Below are 27,980 nucleotides of genomic sequence, written 5' to 3'. Positions count from 1 at the left end.
ATTTAGTGCATTTGTAGTACAAAAGTAATTGACAAGTGAGAACAATATATTATATAGAACCTCAAATATGAGCTTTAGAACAGACAATACATTTTCACTGAAGTTTTGTGGAAAGTGTTCACACGCATCACATTCTAAAACGTACTTGTAAGTAATATGACAAGAATGATGAATCCAAACCAGCTTGTTGAATTTGTGACGACCACTTGAGCACAGCTTAAGCCCAACATGAAAGCTGTGGTCAGTTTCCTGCACTGGGGCACGGCGGATGTAACGATATTTTTGGTACTCTGTAGGTTTCTGTATAAAGGATAAATGTGAAGGGATTAAGCCAGCATGTAAATGCTTGTAACCATACATCAGCTCATAATTCTATTCTCTCCTAAAGTGCAACTAAAGTATTGGAGTATCTGAACTCCCTACTTCTGTTAGAGACCATACCCCGCTTGCCTCTCAGTCTTAACATGTCTCCTTAACAAGTAACAGTGTGTGATAGACCCTATCAAAGGAATTCTCTGATAGGGAGATAGATCTATTTACCAGTCCCATGCCTTTCATCCTGTCCTCTCCCTGCCACCCCACCCCCCGTATACCCTCTTCTATCTGGTCCCTATCCCCCTTCTCCCTCTTATTCTAGTGCACTATGTACCGCTGTTGGGCTACTGTACAAAATCATTGGCTTTTTACATAATAAATAAAACTCCTTGGAATTTGACATCTGACACATTTCGCAGCCTATGTTTTTTGGGATATGCACCACTTTCCCATTACATCAGAGTGTTTTGCACTGATGGTTACACTCAGTATACCTATTAGTATCTGTTAATCTAAAACAATGTTTTTTAGGGCAGATGTGAACTTGTCCTGATCTGTATTGTGCTGCCAAATTCCTTGACAAAGAGTTTTAAAATAACAAAACTTTTTTTTAAAAGATTTGAATAGAATGGAGAGGGATTAGAACAGCTTTTTTTTTTTTTTTTTAAGTGCTGTCTGTGCCCCCATTAGGGAGATTCACCCTCTCTATTTGTCCTGTGTACCATTATCACCAAAAGTAAAAGAAAATCCCAAATATTGGGTTGTCCTCAGAAATATAATAGAGGGGAAATCTTTCAGTGGGAAAACTAGTTCCCTTGGCTCAGTGGCGGGGGAAGGAGGGGGGGGCGAAATTCTGAGTGTTGGAGCCATCCATGGCGCCATCTCCCGAAAGTAGGGAAGGGTACCAGCCAAAGACAGGTGCCCATCAACCCCCCCCCCCCCCGAAAGGTGCCAAATGTGGCGCCGGAGGGGAGGGGAGAGAGAAAGCAGATCACTTTTGGGTGGAACTCTGCTTTAACCACTTTACCACCGGAGGATTTTCCTGCTTTATGTCCAGGCCACTTTTTGCAACTTGGCACTGCGCGAATTTAACTGACAATTGCGCGGTCATGCAACGCCGTACTCAAGCAAAATTGATGTCCTTTTTTTCCCACAAACAGCTTCCTTTTGGTGGTATTTGATCACCTCTGCGCTTTTCATTTTTTGCGATATTAATAAAAAAAAAAGAGCGAAAAAATTGACATTTTCTACTTTGACAGTTAAAAAATATCCAATATATTCAATTTTTGTCATATGTTTAGGCCAAAGTGCATTTAGCTACATGTCTTTGAAAAAAAAATCCTCAATGAGCGTATTTTTAACCGCTTTAAGACCGGAAGATTTTACCCCATTCCTGACCAGGCTATATTTTGCGATTCGGCACTGCATTATTTTAACGGACAATTGCGCGGTCTTGCGACGCTGTACCCAAATTAAATTTATGTCCTTTTTTTCCCCACAAATAGAGCTTTCTTTTGGTGGTATTTGATCACCTGTGCGATTTTAAATTTTTGAAAAAAACAGCGACAATTTTGAAAAACAATATTTTTTACATTCTGCTATACAACATTCCCAAAAAAATTTAAAAATCAAAAATTTAACATTTTAGGTCAATTTGTTTTCTGCTACATATTTTTGGTAAAAAAAAATAAAAATAAATCGCAATGGGCGTATTTTGATTGGTTTGCGCAAAAGTTATTGTGTTTACTAACTACGGGAAAGCTTTGTCATTTTTATTGTTTATTTTTTTTACTAGTAATGGCGGCAATCTGCGACATTGCGGCGGACAGATCGGACCCCCTAACTGACATTTTTGACACTTTTGGGGGTACCAGTGACATTACTACAGTAATCAGTGCTATAAATATGCACTGTTACTGTAATAATGACACTGGCAGGGAAGGGGTTAACTTTATTGGTGATCAAGGGGTTAAATCTATGCCTCATGTTTACTGACGTGTGTGGGGGGAGGGGATTGTGTGACACAGACACAGATCGCAGGTTCAGCTATGCTGAATCCTGTAATCTGTCACTGTCTGTCACAGAGGAGATCCGCTCGCTTTGTTTACACAAGTGGGCGGATTTCCTCACTCGATCCGACGATCGGGGAAGAGCGGCAGTGATCACCGCCTCTCCTCCCCTGGCCCGACTCCCGCTGTGTCTGAATACAGCGGGAGCGAGCCTCCGCCGAGAGGGGGTGGGATCCAGTGACGTAGGTCTACGTCGCTGGACCATAATGAGCCACTTTGCCGCAGTACCAGCTCAGTGAGCAGTCGGCAAGTGGTTAAATTTGCAGGAATTTCCACTCAATTCCCGTTCAGGCTTTGGGACAGGAAGTGAATGTAAACCTCCCCAATTGGACCCAGGTGGCAAAAAAAAAAAAAAAAAAAAAAAAAAAACCATGACAGCTGTTATAACCCTCCCTTACTCCTCACCAAAGATAAAAGAAAATTAAAAAATAGAATTTTTGTAAGAACTTCTGACAGTCGCAAAACCCATAAGGGAAGACTGTATGAGTGGCGGCGACTGTCAGAGGACATAAGAGAAAGAAGGTTTGCCTAAAGTTCTACTTTAAAGCTCAAATGAATGCCCTTAACTTATTACTGTAATAAAGGCTACATATACAGTAATAAAGGTCTCTTATCAAGTGCTGAAGCAAAAAAATAAATAAATAATAAATAAAAAAAAATCTGCACTGCCAAGAACATAGAAACATTGGACCATGGCTCACATACACAAGCTCTCATATGGTCTGATGTCCCACTGAACACTGGTCTAATCATCATTGCTGTCGCTCCCAGAAAGCTGGGTTGATTCTTAAATGTGAGACTCTCCCATGTACTGGCAGCACACTTTTTAACCTTTGAAACAGCACTTAACAGATAATAAAAAGTAGTGAGAGATATTTATTACTAACAAATGAGACCCAAATAAGTATAGTTTACAGAAAATGTGCAACTCCTAGCAAATAGCAAAATAATGGGATTTTTGATTTACCGTAAAATCCATTTCTCTGATGTTTATTGACGGACACAGCTTCTGGTATTCATAACCATTGGGATGTCCCAAAGCACTGTTAAACATGAGGGGTGGGAACAACCAAAAAATTCCCCAAGGCTAAACATTAGCCAATCAGGCAAAAGGGGCTCAACCATACAACGGGAGCCCACCTGAAAAAAAATACACCCTCAAAGAGGAGCAGGTCCTCTTAAACAGAAGCCTGCAAAACCTTGCGGCCAAAGGAAGCACCCGCAGATGCCAACACATCCACTTTATAAAACTTTGTAAAAAAGTGTGCACTGACGACCAGGTGGCCACCTTGCAAACCTGCGTCACTGATGCCTGATGACGGAAGGCCCAGGAGGCACTAAGCGCCCTAGTAGAGTGCGCCTTGACAGGGAAAGGAGGAACCTGACCGCTGATGGAATAGGCCTGAACCACAGTCTGTCTGATCCATCTGGAAATGGTCGCAGAGGAAGCAGACAACCCTTTCCGAGGTCTATCCGTGAGCACAAAGAGAGTGACTTCCTGAAAGACTCCGTAGCTGCCAGATACACCCTTATTGCCAGAACCACATCCAGGGAGTGCAAGGCAACTTCCTTAGGATGCTTAGGCTTGGGACACAGGGAGGGCAACACAATGTCTTCATTCAGATGAAAGTCAGATGACCTTCGGAAGGAACGATGGACATTGACGCAAAAACAACCTTATCCCTGTGAACCACCAGGTAAGGTGAACAACAAGACAACGCCGACAGTTCAGACACCCTGCGCGCCAAAGTAATGGCCAACAAAAAGGCCACCTTCTGAGACAACGTAAGCAGGGGATCTCCCAAATATTTTCAAAGTGAGGCTTCTGGAGAACTGACAACACCAAATTGAGTTCCCACGGCGGCAATAGAGACCGCACTTGAGGAACCAAGTGTCCCACGCCCTGGAGAAAAAGTATGCACCAAGGAGTGTGTGGCCAATGGGCGTTGAAAGAAAACCGCCAAGGCCGAGACCTGGCCTTTGATAGTACTCAAGGTCAGGTTCTGCACAACCCCTCTTTGGAGAAAAGCCAAGATCCGAGCCACCGAAAAGGAACAAGGGTAAACCCAGAGGAATTCACACCATGCAATGTACGTCTTCCACATATGATGATAAATCTTCCAAGAAGCAGATTTTCTAGCTTTTAACAGCGTAGGAATCACCGAGGCAGACAACCCTCTGTCCTTGAGCACCTGGCTTTCAACAGCCGTCAAAGCCAGTGAATATAAAGCAGGATGGAAGATTGGCCCTTGGGAAAGCAGATCTTCCCTGAGAGGGAGTCTCCAAGGAGCATCCGCAACCAGCCTTACCAGATCGGCGTATCAAGACCAGCCTGGCCAGTCCGGAACCACTAGGATGACCGGAATCCCTTCTGCCTGGATCCTGCGTAGTAGTCGCGGCAGAAGCTGGAGAGGAGAAAAGGCGTAAATCAGACAATACTAAAGCGCCTATAGCAATGGCTAGAGGAAACCTCTAAACCTTTCTGTTGACAAGAGAGGCCAACAGATCCATCGGAGACACAACATGTAAAAAGAAAAAAATTGTCAGGACCAGAGATCCCAGCAAGGAACTAGGTCCTTACTCCTGACTAGGTGGAAAAAAACTGAATACCTATAACAGGAAGTAGGAGTATACCCCCAGGGACTGCCCCATAGGCGTGTTCCAAGCTTTGTCTCTGCCTAGTGTCCTATGCCTGTAGGGGGGCAGTATAACCTTACGGTCAAGAAGATGAAGAGCTGCGTCATTCAATGAACGAAAGAGAAATATGAAGTTTTATCTGGAGTTAAATTTGCTTTTACGAAAAAGTCTGCTGTTAAGAGCTCAATAGCTCAAATTGCATTCACACCTGAATGCGGCAGAAAAGGGCCTCACCCCCTACTTTCCTGAATTGTACAGACTTACAGTTAGTGAGACACAATCTGAAAGTACATACCTTCTGCTGTATTTTTTTTTTTTTTTTATAAAACCCATAATGCTCTGCAAACGTAGTTGCACCATATGCAAAATCTTTGCAGATTAAATATAGTGTCACACATTCTTTTAAAATGTCAGTATGTGGAAAATTTTACCAGTGACACATACCTCTTCCTTCTTGGTGGTTACAACTGCAAAAACTTTGGTTTGGTTATCTGTGTCTTGAGTCAGACGATAATGGCCAAGCAGCGCAGCATCAATTCTAAGGAACATCAAATATTTCAAAATAAATAACATGCATGACAAGTATTGTTTACTGTGTATGTATGTGGTTTTACTGAAAAACAGTAGCAGCACATGTCAGTACTCCTGTTGGCAGGGCATACATCTTACAACTACTGATAACTTGATCCTATAACAGAAGAAGAAGAAAGAAGGAAGTGAGGAAGAAGGAGTAAGGAGAAGGAAAAAGAAGAAGGAATGAGAAGGAAAAAGAAGAAGGAATGAGGAGGAAAAAGAAGAAGGAATGAGGAGGAAAAAGAAGGAGGAATGAGGAGGAAAAAGAAGGAAGGAAGGAAGGAAGAAGCAACTAAAGGAAAAACCAGAAATTCAGAGCTCATTTTTTTTAAAGACCCCAATCAAACTGGTGCATTGATTTAAAAGTTGCTTGCGGCTAGGAGTAAATTAGGGCAAATATATGAAGCAAATACAAGAGATCCTGATAGTATAGTTTTTGACTTTAGTGTCTTTAACAAAACCGTAAAATATTCAGTTATAATAAAAATGCTTGCCAGGGCTCTCTTGAATATCAGTTGTTAACAGAATGTAAAGAACAGCCAGTACTAAATGGAAGTCTCTGCTAGAGCTGCCTCTTGGAGAAATAAGGATGATGCATCTTCAAGTGCTCTAACCTTTTTGGGAAACACCTATACAGTAGGTAAAAATGAGAGACCCTTTCCATATGTTTGCCACTTTCGGTAAAGTCGCCTCTTGAGCACTTGGAGACTGACAGATTGCATGGGATGCCTAGCATACCAAGTCCTTCAGCATTGTTAGCCCTTTTCATCAAAAATGAAAACCTAGCAATGTCCCTGTGAAAACCCATTGCTGGACATGACTTAGTAATGATATAGCCAGGAATTTTTCACCCTGAGAATTTGCGAGTATGCCAACTCACTATGAACAATCCTTGACATCTGATTTGTGGGACTGAGGCAGCACACCGCATAATATCAATCTAGAAGTTGAAGTCTAACAAAGAGATTAAATAATGAGCCCAGTTGACGTTGCGGATTAGAACATTTTAGGCAATTTAGATTGTATAGTGGGCCTTTGGCCTGTTATCAGATAGATATTTTTTGTCTGGGTTGGATCAGGAGTTACCTAAACAGCTTTTTGTCTGAAAAAGCACTTTAAGGGCTCGTTTACAAGAGCAGCTTAACTGTACGCATGGCTGCTTGTGCGCACTGGGAGGAACAGTGCCGATGTGCAGATCATGGCGCACCAACCTATATTTATTTATTTTTGCAAACTTTTATAAAATATGACATTTTCTTAAATTCTATTAGCTGCAACGCAGTGCATTGCACTGAACCACGATGTGCTGGAAAATAAATAAAGTACTGCATCCTGCGACTTTTCTTTTCAGTATACACCACAGTGATGTGAACTGGCATGATAGGGAACAAGATCCTTTGCTCTCTCTAGCATTGGGATTTCCCAGCACAGTCCAAATGCACCTGGTGTGTAATATGTACACAATAACCGGACTAAGAAAAACTAAAAACAAATTGGATTGGTACAACCCCTTTCCATGTTTACAAAGCTTTTAGAGCAGTGGTTCTTAACCTTGTTGGAGGTACTGAACCCCACCAGTTTCATATGCGCATTCACCGAACCCTTCTTATTTGGAAAAATAAAATATGATTTTTTTCTAATTCAAAACATAGGTATATATTATTTTAGGTATATATTTATACATAGGTGCACAAAATGAAAAAAACCCTTAAAGAACAAAACCATTAAGAACAAAGAACAAAACCATTAAAACATGATTTTCACAGTGACCAGCGTGCCCCCTTTCAATGCACAGTGACCAGCGTGCCCCCTTTCAATGCACAGTGACCAGCGTGCCCCCTTTCAATGCACAGTGACCATCGTGCCCCCTTTCAATGCACAGTGACCATCGTGCCCCCTTTCAATGCACAGAGACCAGCGTGCCCCCTTTCAATGCACAGAGACCAGCATGCCCCCTTTCAATGCAGAGGCCAGCGTGACCCCTTTCAATGCAGAGACCAGCGTGCGGCGTGCCCCCTTCAATGCAGAGATCATTATTCGTGCCCCCTTTCAATGCAGAGACCAGCGTGCTGCGTGCCCCCTTCAATGCAGAGATCATCATTCATGCCCCCTTTCAATGTAGAGACCAGCGTGCTGCATGCCCCCTTCAATGCAGAGATCATCATTCGTGCCCCCTTTCAATGCAGAGACCAGCGTGCTGCGTGCCCCCTTTAATGCAGAGATCATCGTGCCCCCTTCAATGCAGAGATCCTCGTGCCTCCTTCAATGCAGGGTGAACAGCGTGCCAACTTGCCAAGCCCCCCCCCCCCCAGAGACCAGTGCACTTGACTTACCTGTTGTAGCAGCGGCTTCTTCTCTTCAGTCCCCGCGTCTCCTCGAGTCCCCCGCCTCCTCCTCGGCCAATGGCATTGGCCAAGGAGGAGGAGGATCCATGTGACAATAGCAAATTTTAATTCGCTATTGTCACACAATGGGTGGGCTCGGGGTGCACTGCTATGCTCCCCGGGTCCACCCTTTCCTACTAGAGCCAAATTGTAATAGGCGGGGAGTCGGGGACTGTCTGGGAGGCGGCGGCCTGGAGGAGAAAAGGGTTACGTCACTGGTTGCTAGACGCTAAGCAGCTCTAGCCTAGCAACCAGTGCAGTGTGTGGGCTCCGGCCGCCTCCCTGCAGAGAGAGAGTGCCCGACAGAGAACAGAGAGAGCAGCAGAGCGGTCAGCGGATAAGGAGGATGATATACAGATGGTCACAACTCACAAGGCGGTTCTGCAAACTTCCAAATATTTAGTAACCGGTTCTGTGGAACTGGTGCGGCGTGTCATCACAAATCATATGAGTCGGGTGTGCCTCTGCCGAACCCGCGAGACCGACTCACCGAACCCCTGGGGTTCGATCGAACCCAGGCTAAGAACCACTGTTTTAGAGACAAACCAATTTGACTGTATCAATAATTTTCGCTATACAAGTACAATAATATTGTGGCAGAAATACTACTTCAAGATCCTGTAAAACAAGCTCTGTTCTCACACCTGTAAGTAAATTTGCCGATGCAGTTCATGTACTAAAAACATTATCCACATTTTTGTCCTTAAAGCGTAAATCCACTTTTGTTGAGAAAAAAAACAATCCCCTCTGGGTGATCTATGTACATTACAAGAACTATTACAACCTTTGTTGCAGATTCCTAGCTTTAGTTATTCTGAAGAAATCCCACTGTTTTTCTGTGCCTCTGTGGAAAAATGAATCTAATAGGAGTGGTTTCATAATTATCAATCAGCAGTGGCACCTGCAGAGCACTAATGAGGAAATCTGCTGGGCCTGCATCCCATTAGATGTGTTCCTATTTGAGTATCTCACCAAAAATTACATTTTTGTCCCAGGGGATGCCTGAAATCTGACTTGTATCTTAGTGCAGACTTCTGGGAAAATGAGGGAGCCAATCACACAATCAGGAAATGAGGTTTCTGGGGTGTGGTCAGTACACATTCTGTGTACAGAACACCTCCAGGTAGCCATATTGCATTGCATTTTCAGAAAATGACAGTGGCTGCAAACTGAAAAAAGGAAAGGTAATTTTTAATACCATTCAATTACAATATGATGTATGTCACAATTGTATACGCTATTTTGTTTATTTGCTATTTTTTTTTTTCACCACGAAAGTGGAGTTACCCTTTAAGGAGGTACAATTGAGGCCTTCTTTGACAGTCAACATAATAGCACACCTTGTATTTTTTGTCCTTAAACGAGGTACAATTGTTTGAGGCTCTTCTGGGGTAGTCAGCATAATAATCTGACCATCAGGAAAGAATCTCATATACCTGTGTTAAATGTGAAAAAGAAGAAAATAAAATTGACTGAATAGATACATTATTTAAAAAAACACAATATAAAAACAAGAAAAAAAAAAAAAACACCACACTACATGAACACTACTTCAAGAGTACAGATAACTATTATGTTGTGCTTGTTTACAGTCATAAATACAGTGATAAGAGTGTGCAAAGACCTGTAATATTCCACTTGGTGCCAGGCTCTGTAAAATCCATCCAAAGACTGCTCTCCTTGGCGTATATAGGTAGTCTTGCTAATATACACACCTATAGGACAGCAGATACATACATATAATTACATTCAAAATACAGTATACTGCAAGTATAGATATAAAAAGGTGCAAATGCAAAAAAAAAAGTTAATCTTATTAAGGTATAATAATCGTGCCAAACGCAACACAAAATATAAAAAAAAGACAGGGCATTTTTTCCTACATAATACTACTGTCTTTGTCTCACTGATATCCTGACACTGCAATATTTAGAGTAAAGCCCCGTACACACGTACCGTTGGTCGGCATACAAATGTTCCTCTTTTCTCCCCGGGATGTCGGTGTCTGTTGAAAAGTGCAAAGACAGCACAAGGACAGCACAAGAATTTTGTCTGCAGACTTCAGCTGACTGCAGAAGTGATGTCATGTAATGGTTAACTTTCCCTGTGTTTTTAATTTTCTGAGCATGCCCAGTCTTGCAAATCTGCGGTCTGTCGGCCGAATTCTGTACTGACAGGCGAACAATCGTCCGTTCTGGTGTCGGCATACAAAAATTTTCATGTTTGCACGAAAGACTTTTGTTCGCGGATTGTGTGCAGACATCTGTCGGAGGCACCATACTAACACGCGTACAATCGGCAGATCTTTCGTCCGCCGACGTTTGTATGCCGACGATCGGTACGTGTGTACGGGCCTTAAATGATCTAAAAAAGAGTCTTTGGAACCTGTCCATTTGTGGTGAAGGATTCTCATCTCCTTTTGTGAACAATCAACCATCTTTTAGGACTTTTCTTGACCATTCCCCACCCAATTCATGTGTTCATTATCAGTTCCGAATTGGGGCAGGAAAGAATTCCTCATTTGATCATCTTACTACAAATTTAGTTCATCTTGTGGGGGGAAGTAACGGACAGGGGGCTTAGTCACAGCCGAGCCTTTTTTTTCCCAACGTAATTTTTCTGCAGGATGGATCAGCAGTTGAACTCAGCAGTTTATCGAACGTAGGATAAAGTGGGGTACACACTATAAGAAAATCGGGCAAATAAGTGTCCAATTTTCCTCGTTGTTTCACAGCAAATCGGAACCGATGAACGAAACTTCGTACGAAAAAGGCTTTTTGTTCGTTCTATGTTGTTTTCTTGTACAAAAATTGTACGAAAACGGTACACATTAAAACAAAAATCGTTAATTTTTTCCCATACGAGAAAACTTGTGGAGTTGTCCCTTCGAGAATTTTCGTACGAAGATTCGGAATCGGCTGTCGAAGATTGTGTACACACTATACAAAAATTCTTTGGACAAAAACTCTCAACCGCAAACCACCACTTTGGAAATAATTTTTTACAATTCTGATTCCCAATTGCTCTACCCTTTGATACAGTGCCTTGAAAAAGCATTCACACCCCTTGAAAATTTCCACATTTTGTCACATTACAACCAAAAACGTAAATGTATTTTATTGGAGTTTAATGTGATAGGCCAACAAAAGTGGAACATAATTGTGAAATGGAAGGAAAATGATAAATGGTTTTCATCATTTTTTACAAATATCTGAGAAGTGTGGCGTGCATTTGTATTCAGTCCCCTTTAGGCTTCATGTACACAGGATGTTTGAAAGCCTCTCCTAAATGCTGGAACTTGACAGCTAGTAACGTCAGTTTTGCTGCTTTTACATCCCGAGTTTATGTGTGTTTAGAAGCATTTTTACATTGTAAAATGGTCAGAAATGTATCATCATTGAAAATACCTATAAACAAAATGCTTATAAATAAACATGGGATGCCACGTTTGCATGCTGTTATAAGCATTTGGTGTTTCAAATGCCAATAAACTTCCATTGGAACGCATTTTTTTTGCTTTAAAAAAAAATGCCACTAAACTCCACTGCCTCTAAAAGACTATAAAATGTCTAAGTGTACATGGAGCCTTAGTGTACATGGACAGATAAGATAACAGAGGAAAGTTCAGGGGCTGCTGAAAAAACACCCAACTGCTCTTAAATGTCCCTTTATCAGTAGCAGTGTACATGAGGCCTTACTTTGATACCCCTAACTAAAATCTACTGGAACCTTTTGCCTTAAGAAGTCACCTAATTAGTAAATAGAGTCCACCTGTGTGTAATTTAATCTCAGTATGAATACAGCTGCTCTTTGAAGCCCTAAGAGAACCTTACTGAACAAACGGCACCATGAAGGCCAAGGAACACACCAGACAGGTCAGGGATAAATGATGTGGAGAAGTTTAAAGCTGGGTTAGGTTATAAAAAAGCTTTGAACATCTCACAGAGCACTGTTTAATCCATCATCCAAAAATGGAAAGAGTATGGCACAACTGCAAACCTACCAAGACATGGCCGTCCACCTAAACTGACAGGCTGGGCAAGGCGAGCAATAATCAGAGAAGCAGCGAAGAGGCCCATGGCAACTCTGGAGGAGCTGCAGAGATCCACAGCGAAAGTGGGAGAATCTGTCCAGTAGACAACTATTAGTCGTGAACTCCACAAATCTGGCCTTTATGGATGAGTAGCAAGAAGAAAGCCATAAAAAGTCCCATTTGCACTTTACGAGAGGCCATGTGGGGGAAACAGCAAACGTGGAAGAAGGTGCTCTGGTCAGATGAGACCAAAATAAACCATTTGGCCTAAAAGCAAAATGCTGTGTGGTGAAAAACTAACACTGAACATGACCTTGAACACACCACCCCCAACTTGAAACATGGTGGTGGCAGCATCATGTTGTGGGGATGCTTTTCTTCAGCAGAGACAGGGAAGCTGATCAGAGTTGATGGGAAGATGAATGGAGCCAAATACAGGGCAATCTTAGAAGAAAACCTGTTCGAGTCTGCAAAAGACTTGAGAATGGGGTGGAGGTTCCCCTTCCAGCAGGACAACCACCCTAAACATACAGCCAGAGCTACAATGTAATGGTTTAGATCAAAGCATAATCATGTGTTAGAATGGCCCAGTCAAAGTCCAGACCTAAATCCAATTGGGAATCTGTGGCAAGACTTGGAAATTGCTGTTCACAGACGCTCTCTCCATCCAATCTGACAGAGCTTGAGCTATTTTGCAAAGAAGAATTGGCAAAAATGTCACTCTGTAGAGGTGCAAAGCTGGTAGAGACAGCCCCAAAAAGACTTGCAGCTGTAATTGCAGCAAAAGGGGGTTCTACTAAGTATTGACTCAGGGGGGGTGAATACAAATGCTTGCCACACTTTTCAGATATTTGTGAAAAATTTTGAAAACCATTTATCATCTTCACTCCACTTCACAATTATGTGCCAGCTTTGTGTTGGCCTATCACATAAAATCACAATAAAATACATTTATGTTTTTGGTTGTAACATGTGGAAAATTTCAAGGGGTATGAATACTTTTTCAAGGCACTGTATGCCCCCTCTACTCTTCCTTCTCATACTAGTATCCTCGGTTATCAAATTCTAATTTCTTTACCCCTCTTCTTCACCTCAAAACTTGTACATATCGGCCTCACTTCTACCCTCTTCTCCCTACTACTGTTCTCATCACCTCCTGCTAATAGGTAACCCACCCGCTGACCCAAACAACAGGACAGGGAGGTATGTGCACTCGTATACATCCCACTCACATCTTACATCCCTCACCCCTTCTTCTCTTAACTCTCCTAATCCTGGTCCTCTAATATCTCACTCCCACACCCTTCTTCCACCAGCATTAGCCACAATCTTCTCAGTTTAATCTAGATTCCCCCTGCTCCCAAAATCCACCCTCCCCCCCTTCTCATGTGCCCTCTGGAATGCCCACTTTGTTAGCTACAAGCTCACTTCTGTCTATGACTTTTTTTTTGTCTCCTACTCCCTTAACCTACTTGCAAACACAGAAACCTGGCTTCAAGAATCAGACTCTGCCTCTCACGTGACCCTCTCCCATGAAGGCCTCTACTGGACTCACTCATCCAGACCCAGTGGATGGAACAACCCTCAACACTTTCCTCTTTTGACCTTGCTACTACCACCAAAGAGGTCACCAAAGTTTTCTCAGAAGCCTGCATTATCACCTGTCCCCTGGATCCTGTTACCTCGCAACTACTACGGTCACCCTCTTCCTCTATCCTATGCTCCCTTACTCACATTTTCAATCTCTTGCTCTTTACTGGCACCTTCCCATCCCCTCTAAAACATGCACTGATTAGCCCCATAATTAAAAAGCCCTCACTGGACCCACCAGGTGAACAACTTAAGACCCATCTCCTTCCTCCCATTTACGCTAAACGTTTAGAACGCTTACTCTACAACCATCTGTGCTCCTACCTCACTAACAACCTTGTTGACCCCTTACAGACCAGCTTTCTTTCGCAGCACTGCACTAAAACTCACTAACGATTTACTAACTGCTAAAACCAATGGCCACTACTCCATACTCCTACTACTAGACCTCTCTGCGGCCTTTGACACTGTTAACCATCCCCTCCTCCTCAAAAAACTCCCCTCTCTTGGCTTTCAGGATTCTGCTCTTTCCTGGTTCTCCTCCTAGCTATCACAGTGCTCCTTCAGGTTTACCTATAACTATTTCCTCCTCTCCATTTCCTCTTTCTGTAGGGGTCCCCAAGGTTCTGTCCTCTGACTCCTCCATCTACACCTCCTCCCTTAGTCACTTGATAAACTCCTATGGCTTTCAGTACCATCTCTATGCTAATGACACACAAATCTATCGTTCTACTCCTCACCAATTACTAACCTACTAACAGACCTATCACCATGGATTCCACTTTCTCAAACTAAATTTTTCTAAAATGGAGCTCATAATATTTCCTCCTCCCCTGAATTCTCCATCAAGATCAATAATACACCCATCCCCTCATGCCAGGGTGCTAGGTGTGATCCTGGACTTTGATCTGCCCTTTCAGTCCCAAATCCAATTGCTGTTCAATCTTCAAGACTTCACCTCCAAAATACGCCCATTTTTAACCATTGAAACCACTAAGCAATTTATTGACTCCCTTGTTATCTCTCACCATGATGATTGTAATTCCTTCCTCATTGGCCTACCTCTCCATTGGCTATCCCCTCTTCAGTCTATCATGAATGCTGCTGCCAGACTCTTCCACCTTACCAACCGCTCAGTGTCTGCCACCCCTCTCTGCCAATCCCTCCACTGGCTTCCCATTGCCCAACAAATAAAATTCAAAACCCTAACAAGAACATAAAAAGCCATTCACAACTTTGTCCCAAGCTACATCACCAATCTTATCTCCAAATACCACCCAAACCATCCTCTCTGCTCCTCCCAAGTCCTCCTCCATTGCTCGTCTCAAGGACTTCTCCCATCCTCTGGAACTCACTACCCACAATCAGTCTGGCTATCTCCTACTCTGTCCACTTTTAGGCGATTCCTAAAGAGACTCATTTCTACAGGGAAGCCTATCCTACCTTCAGCTAATAACTGAATCTTCTATTTCTCCCATCAGTTCATCCCTCACAGTTTTTACCTTTTCTTCCACCAGCCCCTCCCTATTAGAGATTGTAAGCTCGCAGGAGCAGGGCCCTCCTAACCCTCTTGTATTGAATTGTATTGTCGCTGTATTGTTTCCCTTTAGATTGTAAATCGCTACACAAACTGTTGGCACTATATAAATCCTGTATTCGAATAATAAGACAATGCAACAGTAAAATGTACCATCAACGCGGACACGGGGCCTCTCAAGAAACATCTGCCTCCAGGTGATGTAAGGTAGCAGCTTCACACAGTTTCTGCCCCATACTTTTAGGCATGCTAGGCGCCAGATTTCAGGATCCCTGAAAGTTACATCAATAAACCATAGTTTAAGCTTTGAAGCATTTTAAATTCATGAATCAATACAATATAGGAAGCAAAATTTCTGTGGGTAAATTTACCTTAAAGTGAATGCAAATGCAAAAGTAAAGAATTGCTATAATATAGGGAACATGCCGGGATATTTATTGTGCCTAAGCAGTACCGAAACAAGTTCCTTTTTGTCTTGAATTCCTCCCGAAAATCAGCAGTGCAATGCCTGGTATGTGAAGGAACCTACTGCCCCACAGCCGAATATCTCCACTGTGGGATGTAAGGCATGGCTGACTGATTGCTAGTCTTTGGAGATTTGGAGTGAGATTTGGTCATGTCACTACTGCGTTGTTTAATGTTTTTTTGTTGGAGGCTTGAACATAAAGCAGCAGCACCCTGCCCCTAGCAAGATGGCCACCCACATACAGAGACACAGTGTAGAACAAGGCATAGTAAGCCAATTACTGGAGAAAGATCAGCTGCAAGCTTTACCAGCACATTTATCCACAACATAGCTTTATCATTCAGGTAAGCCCTGTGTGTTAAACCATCTGTATATTTACTCAACATAACAGACTGTAATACCTTGCACAAATATAAAAGCCCTTGCAGACCAAGGATAATTGCTCTAATGATCGTAGATCAAGCTCACTGGAAACCACCCAGCGGAAAACATACATCAGCACCTCCATAGGGAGCTCTGAAAAACAGAAAGCAAATATTTCAACTTGCAGCATCTGTTTCCAGACATTTCCAGGATGATCCAGGTTTATATTGGAATATATATTTCATGATTACAAGTAGACACATACAAACGTTTTTTCTATTGAGAATCATTTCAGTATCTTACAGTAGTTCGTAAATGGGAATTCTTGTCAGGATAGTATTAACTAATAATTGTATGAATCCTAGGTTATGACCCCTTGCAGTTCCTTTTTGGTTGACTGGAAAGCAGCATCAGTGACTCTGAAGGTTAGTCAGAGCTGTATGCGCTCCTTTTCACAGCAGTTACCGAATAGGGCACTGGATCACTAGTGAAACTCTGTGGTCTATAATGGCTACACATAAGTAGCTCATGGCATCCAGACATTATTTAATTTTCCAAATACAAACAAGCAGATACACCATAAGATGCCTTACACATCAGATTTTTCATTTAGACTTGTCTGTCTTGCCTGCAGTTCTGATTTTATGAACAAAAACTAACAATGGTTTACCTTTTATAAAAAGTATCTTTTTTTCAGTTATGTACATAAATGTTTCTGGAACCTGGCAGAACTGAAAAGTTCTATCCTCACTATTTTTTATTCATTACTTTCATTGAGGAATTGCTGAATGGTGAGAGTAGATAAAATGCTGAATACATAAAGGTTTGTGCATATACATAGCCTTTTATATACATTTCTAATGTCTGTGTTTTACACACATATTGGCAAATACTGATGACAGCTCCTTTCACAAAGGTACAAAAGCATCAGTAGTTGGCAGGTTCACTTGTCTGGTGTGGACAGATACTGTAAAATATATACAAACAGAAAAATGTACAAGCATACCTGAGATATGAGTCTGAGTAACATCATACTCTGGTTGACACAACTTAAGCGCGGAGTCTTGAAATGATAGCTGCTGCTGGAAGTAGGCTAGTAAGTCAGCCATCTTGCCATCATCGTTGGCATCTTCCATACTGCAAGTACAAACAGTTGTTTGTAAATAAAACAGGAACTGGCAAAGTTTTCTGCCACCCAACCACTCAGAACAACATGAAAAACAATTACTTTTCAGGTAAAGGAGGTTTTTTTTTTTGTTTTTTTTTTACCAATACATACAACTGAGCAATACAACTGGGTTGGAAGCAGGGCTTTAACAACAAATAATGGTGCCCCACAGCAAAATCCTCTCTGTAACAGTTTGAAATGTCAACTGAGACCATAAATGTTTACCGCTTAGTTTTCCTTAATTGCCTCCCGCCCTGCCAATACACAAATGTGGCTGGACGGGACAAGCAGTCCAGAACTTTCACCAATTGAAAATATTTGGCACACCTTGAAACGAAAAATACAGAGAGCGTGTGAGTACAGGGGAGCCGATCTGTCAGGGCATAGTGAGTACAATAACTTTACTGATAATCAGTGCCCTGATTATCAGTGCAGCCCTAACAGTGCAGCTCACTCAGGGCCATCTCATCAGTGCACATTAGTGAAGAATTACTTATTTGCAAAATTTTGTAACAGAACCTAAGAAAAACTTTTATCAAAATTTTCGGTCTTTTTTCTTTATTTAGCAAAAATAAAAACCCCAGTGGAGATTAATTACCACCAAAAAAAGCTTGATGCATCAAAAAAAAAAAAAAACTATAAAAATTTCATAATGGGTACAGTGTTGCATAACCATGCAATTGTCATTCAAAGTATGACAGCGCTGAAAGCTGAAAATTGGTCTGGGCAGGAAGAGGGTGAAAGTGCCCGGAATTGAAGTGGTGAAAATAGGGCATATTGTTTCCAGTTTAAACATTTGACATGTTTTCTATGGTGAATAAAATATGGGGTTTATGATATTTGCAAATAATTTCATTCTATTTTTATGTAACTTTTACACAGTGTCCCAACATTTTTGGATTTAGGTTGTAGATATTCCTGCTTAAATGCATCCCCCCCCCTTCCATCCCCCCCCCCCCCTTTGGTGCTTTAACCGACTCGTGCGTATGATCGGCGAGCCGGAGAATGAAACCGCCAGCGGCGGAAGTACACCAATCCATATATGTGAGGTATCATCACGAATGTTAGAGCGAGACCAACAATTCTAGCCCAAGACCTCCTCTGTAACTTAAAGCGTTGCCTATGGAGATTTTTAAGTACTGAAGTTTGGCGTCATTCCATGTGTGCACAATTTTAAAGCGTGACATGGGTATCTATTAACTAGGCGTAACATCATCTTTCACATTATACAAAAATATTGGGCTTACTTTTGTATTTTTTTTTTCCCCAAAAATACGCGTTTGAAAGATTTCTGTGCAAATACCGTGTGACATAAAAACTTGCAATGACCGTTATTTTATTCCCTCTGGGTCTCTGCTAAAAAAAAAAAATATATATATATATATATATATATATATATATATATATATATATATATATATATAATGTTTGGGGCGTTCTGAGCAATTTTCTAGTAAAAAAAAAAATAAATAAAAAAGATGATTTTTACATGTAGGAGCGGAGTGCCGGAAATGGCCCGGTATGGAGGTGGTTAAGCATTCAGTGTAGAGCCTGCGGGGGACAGCTGCAGCATCGGATCGATGCTGCAGCTATCTAGGTGAGTATGTAGGTTTTTTCAACTTCTCTTTTAAATTACTTTGATAGAGAAAACAGAATGACGTGTTATGAACACAACAGTTTTGAACAGGTCCCTAATTCAAAGAACAGGTTGTATTTCACTGGACGTCAGAAAAAAACAGCATCATAAAGACTTCATGATCAAAACAGATACAGCTGTGTTCTTGATACATACAAGTTTTTTCCTTCTCCGTCAGGGGACCAGTTGTAATTAATTTTAAACTCAATGTCAGGCACAAGCTGCATGGCTTGGCGGTAAAACTTGATAGCTGTAATAATAAAAAAAAAAAGAAAAAAAGAAAAAAAAAGTTGTGTTAACATATGCCTAGTTCTTACCTTTCTGTATAAAGACTACATTGTGTACAGCAAATACTTCCTGGGAGATGAAAACATGACAAGAGAACTTCGGTCTAGCTATAAAAATTAGAGCAGTTCAAACACGCCCACAGTCATGTGGTCGCAGATCCTGTGATTCATGAAGAATGAACTTTAAACAATGCTACTTCTATGGAAAACAGCATAAGAGCAAAGAACTTGTCACATCATATTAAGTTCTCATGTTGTAACATAATCAAATTGTTTATTAGAATACTTAGAGAGGAGTATTGGAATGTTCCTGAAATGTATCAGTTTTAACATGCATATTAAAAAAGGACAGTATTGTAGGCTTCTTATGATTTACATAAACTTTGAAGATTTTTACTGTGGATTTCTCAGCTCTAGCCATAAATACATCCTTGGAAAGAGTTAAGATAGTAATCATATCCCCATTAGCATATCACCATTTTTACAGACAGGGATGCTGCACTACTAAGGTTTCAGACACTAATAAGAAATTGGTGGATCAGCAGTTCAGGTTTCATCTTTTCCCAAAAACAACTCCTTGCATTAGAATGTTCTTGTGGTTGTAAAGCTTAAAACATTTTTACTTTAAAAAATTCACTGCATTAGGGTAAAACATATTTCATTATGAGTATCACCCCCAGTATACTTAACTGAGCCTGATCTTGATCAAGCACTGTGCCCATCTGCAGTGGCTCTCTCCTCTTCTCCCCACTACCACATGCTCTGCAGAGAACAGCGGGAACCATTGGACTAACTGCTGCCAGTCAAATACTGTGATGAGGGAGTGGGAGGTGGGGGTCGAGTCTTGCGGTCTGTGCCTACAAACACAAGCAGAGCGGCTCTGGACCAAGCCGCAGGTGTGCCACAATAGGAAGAATTTTCCATGGTGGCATGCTGGGAAGAAGAAGAGCCAGGAGTGTTGGCAGGGGACCCCAGAAGAAGATCAGGGCCGCTCTGTGCAATATCATTACTAACTGGTTTATAGAACTAGTTTATTGCTGAAGGCATAACAAAATTATTACCTTCATAGAGTGCTCCATTTTGCTCCTGCTCTGCAGCTTTAAGAAAAAGTTCTCTGGCCTGTTAAAAAAATGCATATATTAGGTTTGCTAGTCCATTCAAAAATCACAAAAAAAAAAAAAAAAAAAAAAAAAAAAGTCATTGCTAGGACAATATTATACAACAGAAATAAACAGGAGAGACAATTTCACTTCTTTCCTGGGTTGTGTGCTCAATATATTCAGAAACAATGCATAATTAAAGATATTAATTCTTAACATCGCAAACATTTAAATTAACTATGCAGTGCAAGTAATACAGAGACAGAGGGTGTCAACAACCTCCTGAAAATGCTAGTTATGTGTCTGACAGTGGCCTCCGTTCTTTGAATTCGGGTTCTGGAAAATGCATGCATCTAGTAAAGTTAGGCAGGCCCATACATGGATGTGCTGACAGTGGAATCCCTCCTACCAAGACATTGGCATTGATTTACTGAAGACAAATAAGGTGTGCACTTTTGCAAGTGCATTTGCTCCAGAGCTCAGTAAATGAGGGGAAGCTCTGCTGACTTCCATCATCCAATCATGTGCAAGCAAAAACATTTAATTATATTGTGTTTGGGTATTCTTTGTAAAGTGAAGCTTTACCGCATTTACTAAAATGCTTAGTAGACTGTGCAGTTGCTCCAGAGCAATTTGCCTTTAGTAAATCAACCCCAAAGTGTCAGTTAGTGTCAGATTGTCCGCCGAACAATCACAGTCATACTAGAAGTTGCTGATTGAGGCCATTACTAGTAAAAAAATAAAATAAAAAAATTCCAGTATATATTCACACACACCATAGTATGTAAACACTATAACTTTCACGCGAACCAATTAATATATTAATATTGGGATTTTTTTTTTTTACCAGAGACACATAGCAGGATATAAAGAAATGTAATTTATTTTTTTTTATAGAATATGTTTAATAGCATTAAATAAAAAAAAATAAAAAAAAAATAAAGCATTTTTGCTTGCACAAGATTTGATGATGAAGTCAGCAGAGTTTCTGTTCATGTACCTACAGCTGAAGCAACTGCAGCGTGCAACTGTACTTTGCAAAGTGCACAGTGTTTTCCCTTTGGTAAATCAACCCCATTATCTGCTTCCGGCAGGAAGCCAGTGATTATCGCTAGCCACTATAGCAGCCCCTAGCCATAAATCGCAAGGTAATCCGAAAGCCTGGTTGTACACAAATTGAGCGATTGAATTACTAGGTACATTCAGCCTGCCCATTATAGGTTTGAATCTCAGCCGGTTCCTGCTGAACTGGCCAAGAATGGTCAGCCTTAGAGGTAAGTCTAAACTTATTACCTTCTTATGGTTTTGGGTAAGTGCCTCAAAGTCTGTGTCATAGGATCTATATAACAGCTAAGCAATGGATATTTTTCAAAGCAGAGATCATCAAGGAAACCTTACTTTTATTTTAGTATTTTCTTTAAAATACTCCCAAGTATGTTATCAGACCACTAAAAAACACCCATATATTTAAAAGAGAAGTGTGAAATAGGAAAAAAATATACTGTACTTGCATACTCAAATATATGGAGGCAGCATCAATCTGATTATGCAGATGTCCCCTGCCACCTCTACACCGAGAACTGAGCGATCAAAGACCACTGATTGCTCAATTCTTGGGTCCACTCTGAACACAGAGCAGTGACTGCCGGTCACCACTCTCTGCTCTGTCTCTCCAGCGCTCACTGGAGCGCCAGACTGCAGAGGGGGAGGGAACAGCTGGCTCAGACTCTCAGGGGCACACCAAGAAGCTAAGCCAGCTGCCAGTCAGGAATCTGGACAGAGCCCGACATTGTTCGGATCCCTGCAGAGCATGAATGGGCTTTGTGATGTAAGCGGGCTTTAGCCTGCTGTCGGCTTAATCTGGGTCACAGGAGTGCAGAACCAAGTGCACTTCTGTGACCCACAGGAGCAGTATGGCCAAAAGGGCTTTGGCCATACTTCTTTAACTCTGAATTGCCAAAAATGTTGCTAAAATTACCATCTCCTCCTTGGCCAGTTCATGCTTAGCTTTGGTATCTGAGACCTTTCCAACAGATCCTCTCAGTACTTTACTGGACTTAGTCTCTGCTCCTGAAGAACTCCCTCCTGGAGTAAGTTCGGACATCCAGCAAGCTCGAAACACTTGCAGCTCCTCCTGTCAGAATCAAAAAGAATGTATTTTATTATACAATATTACAAAGCACAAAAAACATTGAGCCTAAACAGATACATCTACAAGGTGTAATGCACAATATATCAATTCTGTTGCAAGGCCCAACAATGGTAAAACAAACAGCAGCGAGAACCATTGTAAGACAGATTTTATTAAAAAGTTAAAGCCGGAGTAATAAATCCCTCTTTTGGGCACTTGCGACTGCATAAAACCTGACCAATTCTTAATTATAGGTTTGTTTAGAGTGGAAATCTCATTTTCAGTAATAAATCGGTCTTTGACCTTTGAAAACTGTTACACTTGGCTGACCACAGGAATGAAGATGCACAAGGCTGTAAAATATGTTGTAGAGACTTTGCTGAAGGAGGTACAGCTTGATTCCTTGAAATACATACCCCATTATGTCTGTGGTCCTTTTAACGATGAGAAAATTTACACTAAACCTGTAGTGACTGTAATTTCACTAATCGGACACTTGATTGTGACAGCAAGCATCTTTGATCGTCTGCATATTGTCTCTGCTTTCTCCTGCAATGGAAACACTGGGGTTCTAGCCGGGAGTATAGCATTCATCACTACTGGACTATCACTATCATGGTCAGCCTCATCCACTAACAGTGAGGGACAGGAGGTGAGGGAACAAGGCAATAAGCCTACTTTTACAATCAAGTTACAGAATACTAAAATCACTGGCTACCAATTCACTTCAGTGAAGACGGTACTTGTAGTTTAATCATTCATAGGAATCTGTATCGGTGTGTGGGTGGAGCCCTGCACAGCCAAAGTGTTTTCAAAAAGTGACAACGGGTGCTGGAGAAGAACCCCCGCCTGCTGTCACAGGGTGAAGGGGATAGGGGCAAGGAGCTGGAAGAGGTTACACGTTCTACCCTAAATAAGGTTGGAACATGTAACATGTTCCAATGGTGAAATAGCCTTTCATTTGTTACAATGGCTTGTAATGTTTAGACAGTTTTACAGTTTTTTGGGGGAAATTTTGATGTTTAATGGCTTTCTGCATGCAAGCTGTTTATTAACTTTCCTCAACACGATGCCCCACATAGAGTATGAGTCAATAAATGCCCTATAGTTCTGGAACATCGCTGTATCTGACAGCATGGTTAATAATGATACAATCACTAACAGCGAATGATCCAATGGCTTTAATTAAAAAAACATGCAGGCACTGAAGGTCCTTGTGTCTAGCACAGAAAGGTGCTTTGACAGAACCTGTTGGCAGGCTGCTGCCATTAAACAACCCCTTCGCTTTTTTTTTTTTTAATGTTATGTTGCAGCCTACAATAGTTATTTAAAGTGGTTCTAAAGGCTAAAGATTTTTTTTCCTTCTATGCATGAAGGTAAAGTAAACTTCAGTGTTCATCTCCCCCCTCAGCTCTTCTAATACTTACCTGAGCCCGATCTTGATCCAGCGATGTGCACGGGAGCAGCGTCTCCCCCGGGTCTACCTCTCCTCATTGGCTGAGACACAGCAGGGGGGAGCCATTTGCTCCAGCTGCTGGCAATCAATCACAGCCAGTGAAGAGATAATGGGGGGCAGGGCCAAGCCATGTTCTGTGTGTATTATGGACACGCAGGGCTGGCTCGGGAGACAGCACGCATGAGTGCCCCCAGATCAAGCAGCCCAAGGACCCAAGGGGACGCAAGGCACGACGATTGGGGCTGCTCTGTTCAAAACCACTGCACAGTGCAGGTAAGTATGACATATTTGTTATTAACCACTTTAATACAGGGTACTTCCCTCCCTTCCTGCCCAGGCCAATTTTCCCCTTTTAGCGCTGTTGCATTTTGAATGACAATTGCGCGGTCATGCAACACTGTACCTACACCAAATTTATGTCATTTTCCCCCCACAAATAGAGCTTTCTTTTGGTGGTATTTGATCACCTGTGGGTTTTTTCCTTTTTGCTAAACAAATAAAAAAAGACCGAAAAGTTTGAAAAAAAAAAAAAAAAAGGTTTTTTTGTTTATGTTATACAATTTTGTAAATAAATATGTTTTTTCCTGCACTGATGAACACTGATGAGACTGCACTGACAGGCACTGATGAGGAGGCACTGATGGGGTGGCACTGATAGGCGGCACTGATAGGTAGCACAGATATGCAGCATTGGTGGGCACTGATAGGCGGCACTGCTGGGCACTGATAGGCGGCATTGATGGACACTGATAGGTGGCACTGACGGGCACTAATGGGCACTGATGGAGCGGCACTGATGGGCACTGATAGGCGGCACTGGTGGGCAATAATGGGCACTGTTGGGCGACACTATAGGATGGCAATGATGGGCACTTGTGGGCAGCACTGATAGGGAGGACACTGGCGGGCAGCACTGATGGGGAGGGTAATGGGGGGCCTTGATTGCCATCCCTGGTGTCATGGTGGGCATCCCTGGGGTCATAGTGGGCATCCCTGGTGGATCTAGTGGCACCCCTCCCCCCCCCCCCTGTCAGGCACGAACTAAGGAAAGCCGATCAACGGCTGTTCCTGTTTTACTATGTGACCAGCCGTGATTGGACACGGCTGATCACATGGTAAAGAGCTACGTCAGTAGTCTCTTTACCGAGATCGGAGATGCAGGGTGTCAGACTGACACCTCGCATCACCGATCGCCGCTCTGCTCGCCCCCGGGGGGCGCCCAGAGCTGTGTTATCCTGCCGACGTCATATGACGTCCGGTCAGGATAACACAACCACATTCCCGCCGTCATTCTGTTATAGGGCGGGCGGCAAGTGGTTAAAAAACACATTTCTACCTGCACAATACCTTTAGACTATTTTTTTTCTCATTAATCTACACTCAGTACCCCATAATGACAAAGTTAAAACAGAATTTTAAGAAATGTTTGCAAATGTATGAAAAAGGAAAAACTGAAATCACATTGGCATAAGTATTCAGACTCTTTGCAACAACACTTGACATTTAGCTCAGGTGCCTCCCATTTCTTTTGATTGTTGCTGAGAGGTTTGTACACCTTCATTGGAGTCCACTCCACCTGTGGTACATTCAATTGATTGGACATTATTTGAAAAAGCACACACCTCTCTATAAAAGGCCTCACAGCTAACAATGCATACTGTATCAGAGCAAAAGCCATGAGGTCAAAAGGAACAGCCTGCAGAGCTCAGAGACAGGATTATTGCAAGGTACAGATCTGGGGAAGGCTACAAAAAGTTTCTGCAGTACTGAAGGTCCCCAAGAGCAGAATGGCCTCCATAATTCTAAAATGGAGAAAGTTTGGCATAACCAGGACTCTTCCAAGAGCTGGTCACCTGGCCAAACTAAGCAACTGGGGAGAAGGACTTCGTAAGAGAGGTGACCAAGAACCCGATGGTCACTCTGAGCTCCAGAGATCCTATGTAGAGATGGAACAAAGTTCTAGAAGAACAACCATCGCTGGAGCCCTCCACCGATCTGGGCTGTTTGGCAGAGTGGCTAGAGGGATGCCTCTCCTCAGTGTAAAACACATGAAAGCCAGCTTATAGTTTGCAAAAAGCACCATAAGGACTCTCAGACTGTGAGAAACAAGATTACATGGTCTGATGAAACCAAGATTGAACTGTTTGGCCTTAATTCTAAAACGTTATGTCTGGAAGAAACCAGGCACTGCTCATCACCTGCCCAATACCATCCCAGCAGTGAAGCATTGGTGGTGCCAAAATCATGGTGTGGGGGTGTTTTTCAGCAGCAGGGACTGGGAGTCAGGTCAGGGTTGAGGAAAAGCTGCATGGAGCAAAGTACAGACATATTTCCAATGAAAAAGGCATTTAGAGCCTTGAAAATGCAGTGTAAATTTTATTTTAGATATGCAAAAAAAAAAAACCGAATGTGTGTAATATTTAACATAATTAAAAACAGCAGTGTTGTCTTCCATAACAATAAGTGGCATATACATAAACAAGTCTACTTAGGCTACATGCACACGGCCGTAAGAATTAAACTGATCTTATACAGTGGCAGGAAAAAGCGAACCCATTGGAATTAACTCGTCTTACGCAGTAATTTGACATAAAATGTGATGTGATCCTCAAGTCACAACAATAGACAAACACAATGGGGGAGATTTACTAAAACTGGTGCACACAGAATCTGGTACCGTTGTGCACAGTAACCAATCAGCTTCACTTCAGCTTGTTCAATTAGGCTTTGACAATAGAACCTATGCACTATGTATGGTGCAAAAAGGGGAGAGCTAATCAACATTAAAATATCATCCAAACAGTAAGGTATGGTGAAGGGATCATCATGATTTAGGCTTGCTTCACTGCCTCAGGGCCTGGACCACTTGCCTTCATCAAGGGTAGAATGAATTCCCAAGATTTCCAAAATATCCTACAGGATAATGTCAGTGTAGCTGTCCGCCAGCTGAAGTTTAGTAGAAGTTGGGTGATGCAGGAGGACAATGACCCTAAGCATCAAAGTAAATCCACCACAGACTGGCTTCAGAAAAAAAAGAAAAATGTGCCTTATGGAGTGGCCCAGTCAGAGCCCAGTCCTTAACCCCACAGAGATGCTGTGGAATGATCTCAAGAGATCCGGTCACACCATTAAAGCGGTAGTATCCCGCTTTTTGACACTTTTACCTACAGGTAAGCCTATAATAAGGCTTACCTGTAGGTACAAATAATATCTCCTAAACCGGCATGGTTTAGGAGATATTTACAGTGCATGCAGCCGCTCGCACGAGCGGAGCATGCGCTCTGAAGGTCCGGGGAGACCTTCAATTAATTTGCCGGGAGTTTGCCGGAAAATCACTCCCGCGCGCATGCGTGGGAGTGACGTCATCGCGGCTCCGGCCAATCATCGCGCCGGAGCTGTCTCACCGGCCGATCACCGCGCCGGAGCCGCCGAACCCGGAAGAGACGGCGAGGGATCATGGCAGCGCCCGCAGCGATGTCCGGGGATCCGTGTCGGGGCTTCGTTCTAAGGCAAGTTACACATAATGGGCTAGTATGCGATGCATACTAGCTCATTATGCCTTTGTCTTGCAGGTTTTTTTTTTTTTTTTTAGGGTTTACAACCGCTTTAATCCTAAAAATGTGTCCGAGCTGAGGCAGATTAGTAAAGTGGAATAATCAAAAATTCCTCTTAATCATTGTGCAGGTCTGATCCAGAGCTACCAGAAGCACTTGCTTAGAGTCATCGCTGCCAAAGCAGGTTTGGCCAGCTATTACCTCCATGGGTCCACATAATTTTTTCCTCCAGCATTGTGAATGGGTGTGTTCAATAAAGACACAGGAAATTAGAATGTCTGTGTGTTATCAACTTAGGCCCCTTTCACACTATCCGTCCGTCGGATGGATTCCGTTTTTCTCAGCGGGGGATCGAGCCGCCGATCCCCCACTGAGCAGGATGACGACAGCTGTGTGTCCGCGCTGTGTGCGGAGACACAGCTGTCAGTTCCCCATACATCTCTATGGGGGAAATCGTATGAGAACGGACCGTCGGTCCGTTCTCATCCGATCCGCTGGACGGATGGAAAATAGGGTTTCCATCCATCCAGGATGGACAGATAGTATGTCAGCGGACATGTCTCCGCTGACATCCGATCCCCCATAGAGATGCATGGGGGGACCTTTCAGATCCGCCAAAAAAACGGACAGGTGGATCTGAACGGTCCGCCTGTGTGAAAGGGGCCTTAAGCACACTAAAAC

At 42.4% G+C, this 27,980-nt stretch overlaps 1 protein-coding gene across 2 annotated transcripts in view; it reads right to left on the bottom strand.

The window, feature by feature from the left end:
• FBXO9 (F-box protein 9) overlaps window positions 1-27,980 on the bottom strand; it is a 50,068-nt gene that overhangs the window by 9,539 nt on the left and 12,549 nt on the right. For both annotated transcript variants that reach the window (XM_082251326.1, XM_082251327.1), the window contains 10 exons: window positions 22,137-22,292; window positions 20,120-20,177; window positions 18,928-19,021; window positions 16,974-17,104; window positions 16,006-16,120; window positions 15,292-15,410; window positions 9,603-9,693; window positions 9,319-9,414; window positions 5,466-5,559; window positions 146-300 (listed from right to left, as the gene is read on the bottom strand). In XM_082251326.1, the coding sequence (XP_082107452.1) occupies window positions 146-300; window positions 5,466-5,559; window positions 9,319-9,414; window positions 9,603-9,693; window positions 15,292-15,410; window positions 16,006-16,120; window positions 16,974-17,104; window positions 18,928-19,021; window positions 20,120-20,177; window positions 22,137-22,292 (1,109 nt within the window). The remainder of the gene's footprint in view (window positions 1-145; window positions 301-5,465; window positions 5,560-9,318; window positions 9,415-9,602; window positions 9,694-15,291; window positions 15,411-16,005; window positions 16,121-16,973; window positions 17,105-18,927; window positions 19,022-20,119; window positions 20,178-22,136; window positions 22,293-27,980) is intronic.

Source organism: Pelophylax lessonae (assembly GCF_965119305.1).
Source record: "Pelophylax lessonae genome assembly, chromosome: 3".
Lineage (NCBI taxonomy): Eukaryota > Metazoa > Chordata > Amphibia > Anura > Ranidae > Pelophylax > Pelophylax lessonae.
This window is presented reverse-complemented; position numbering and strand designations above follow the sequence as displayed.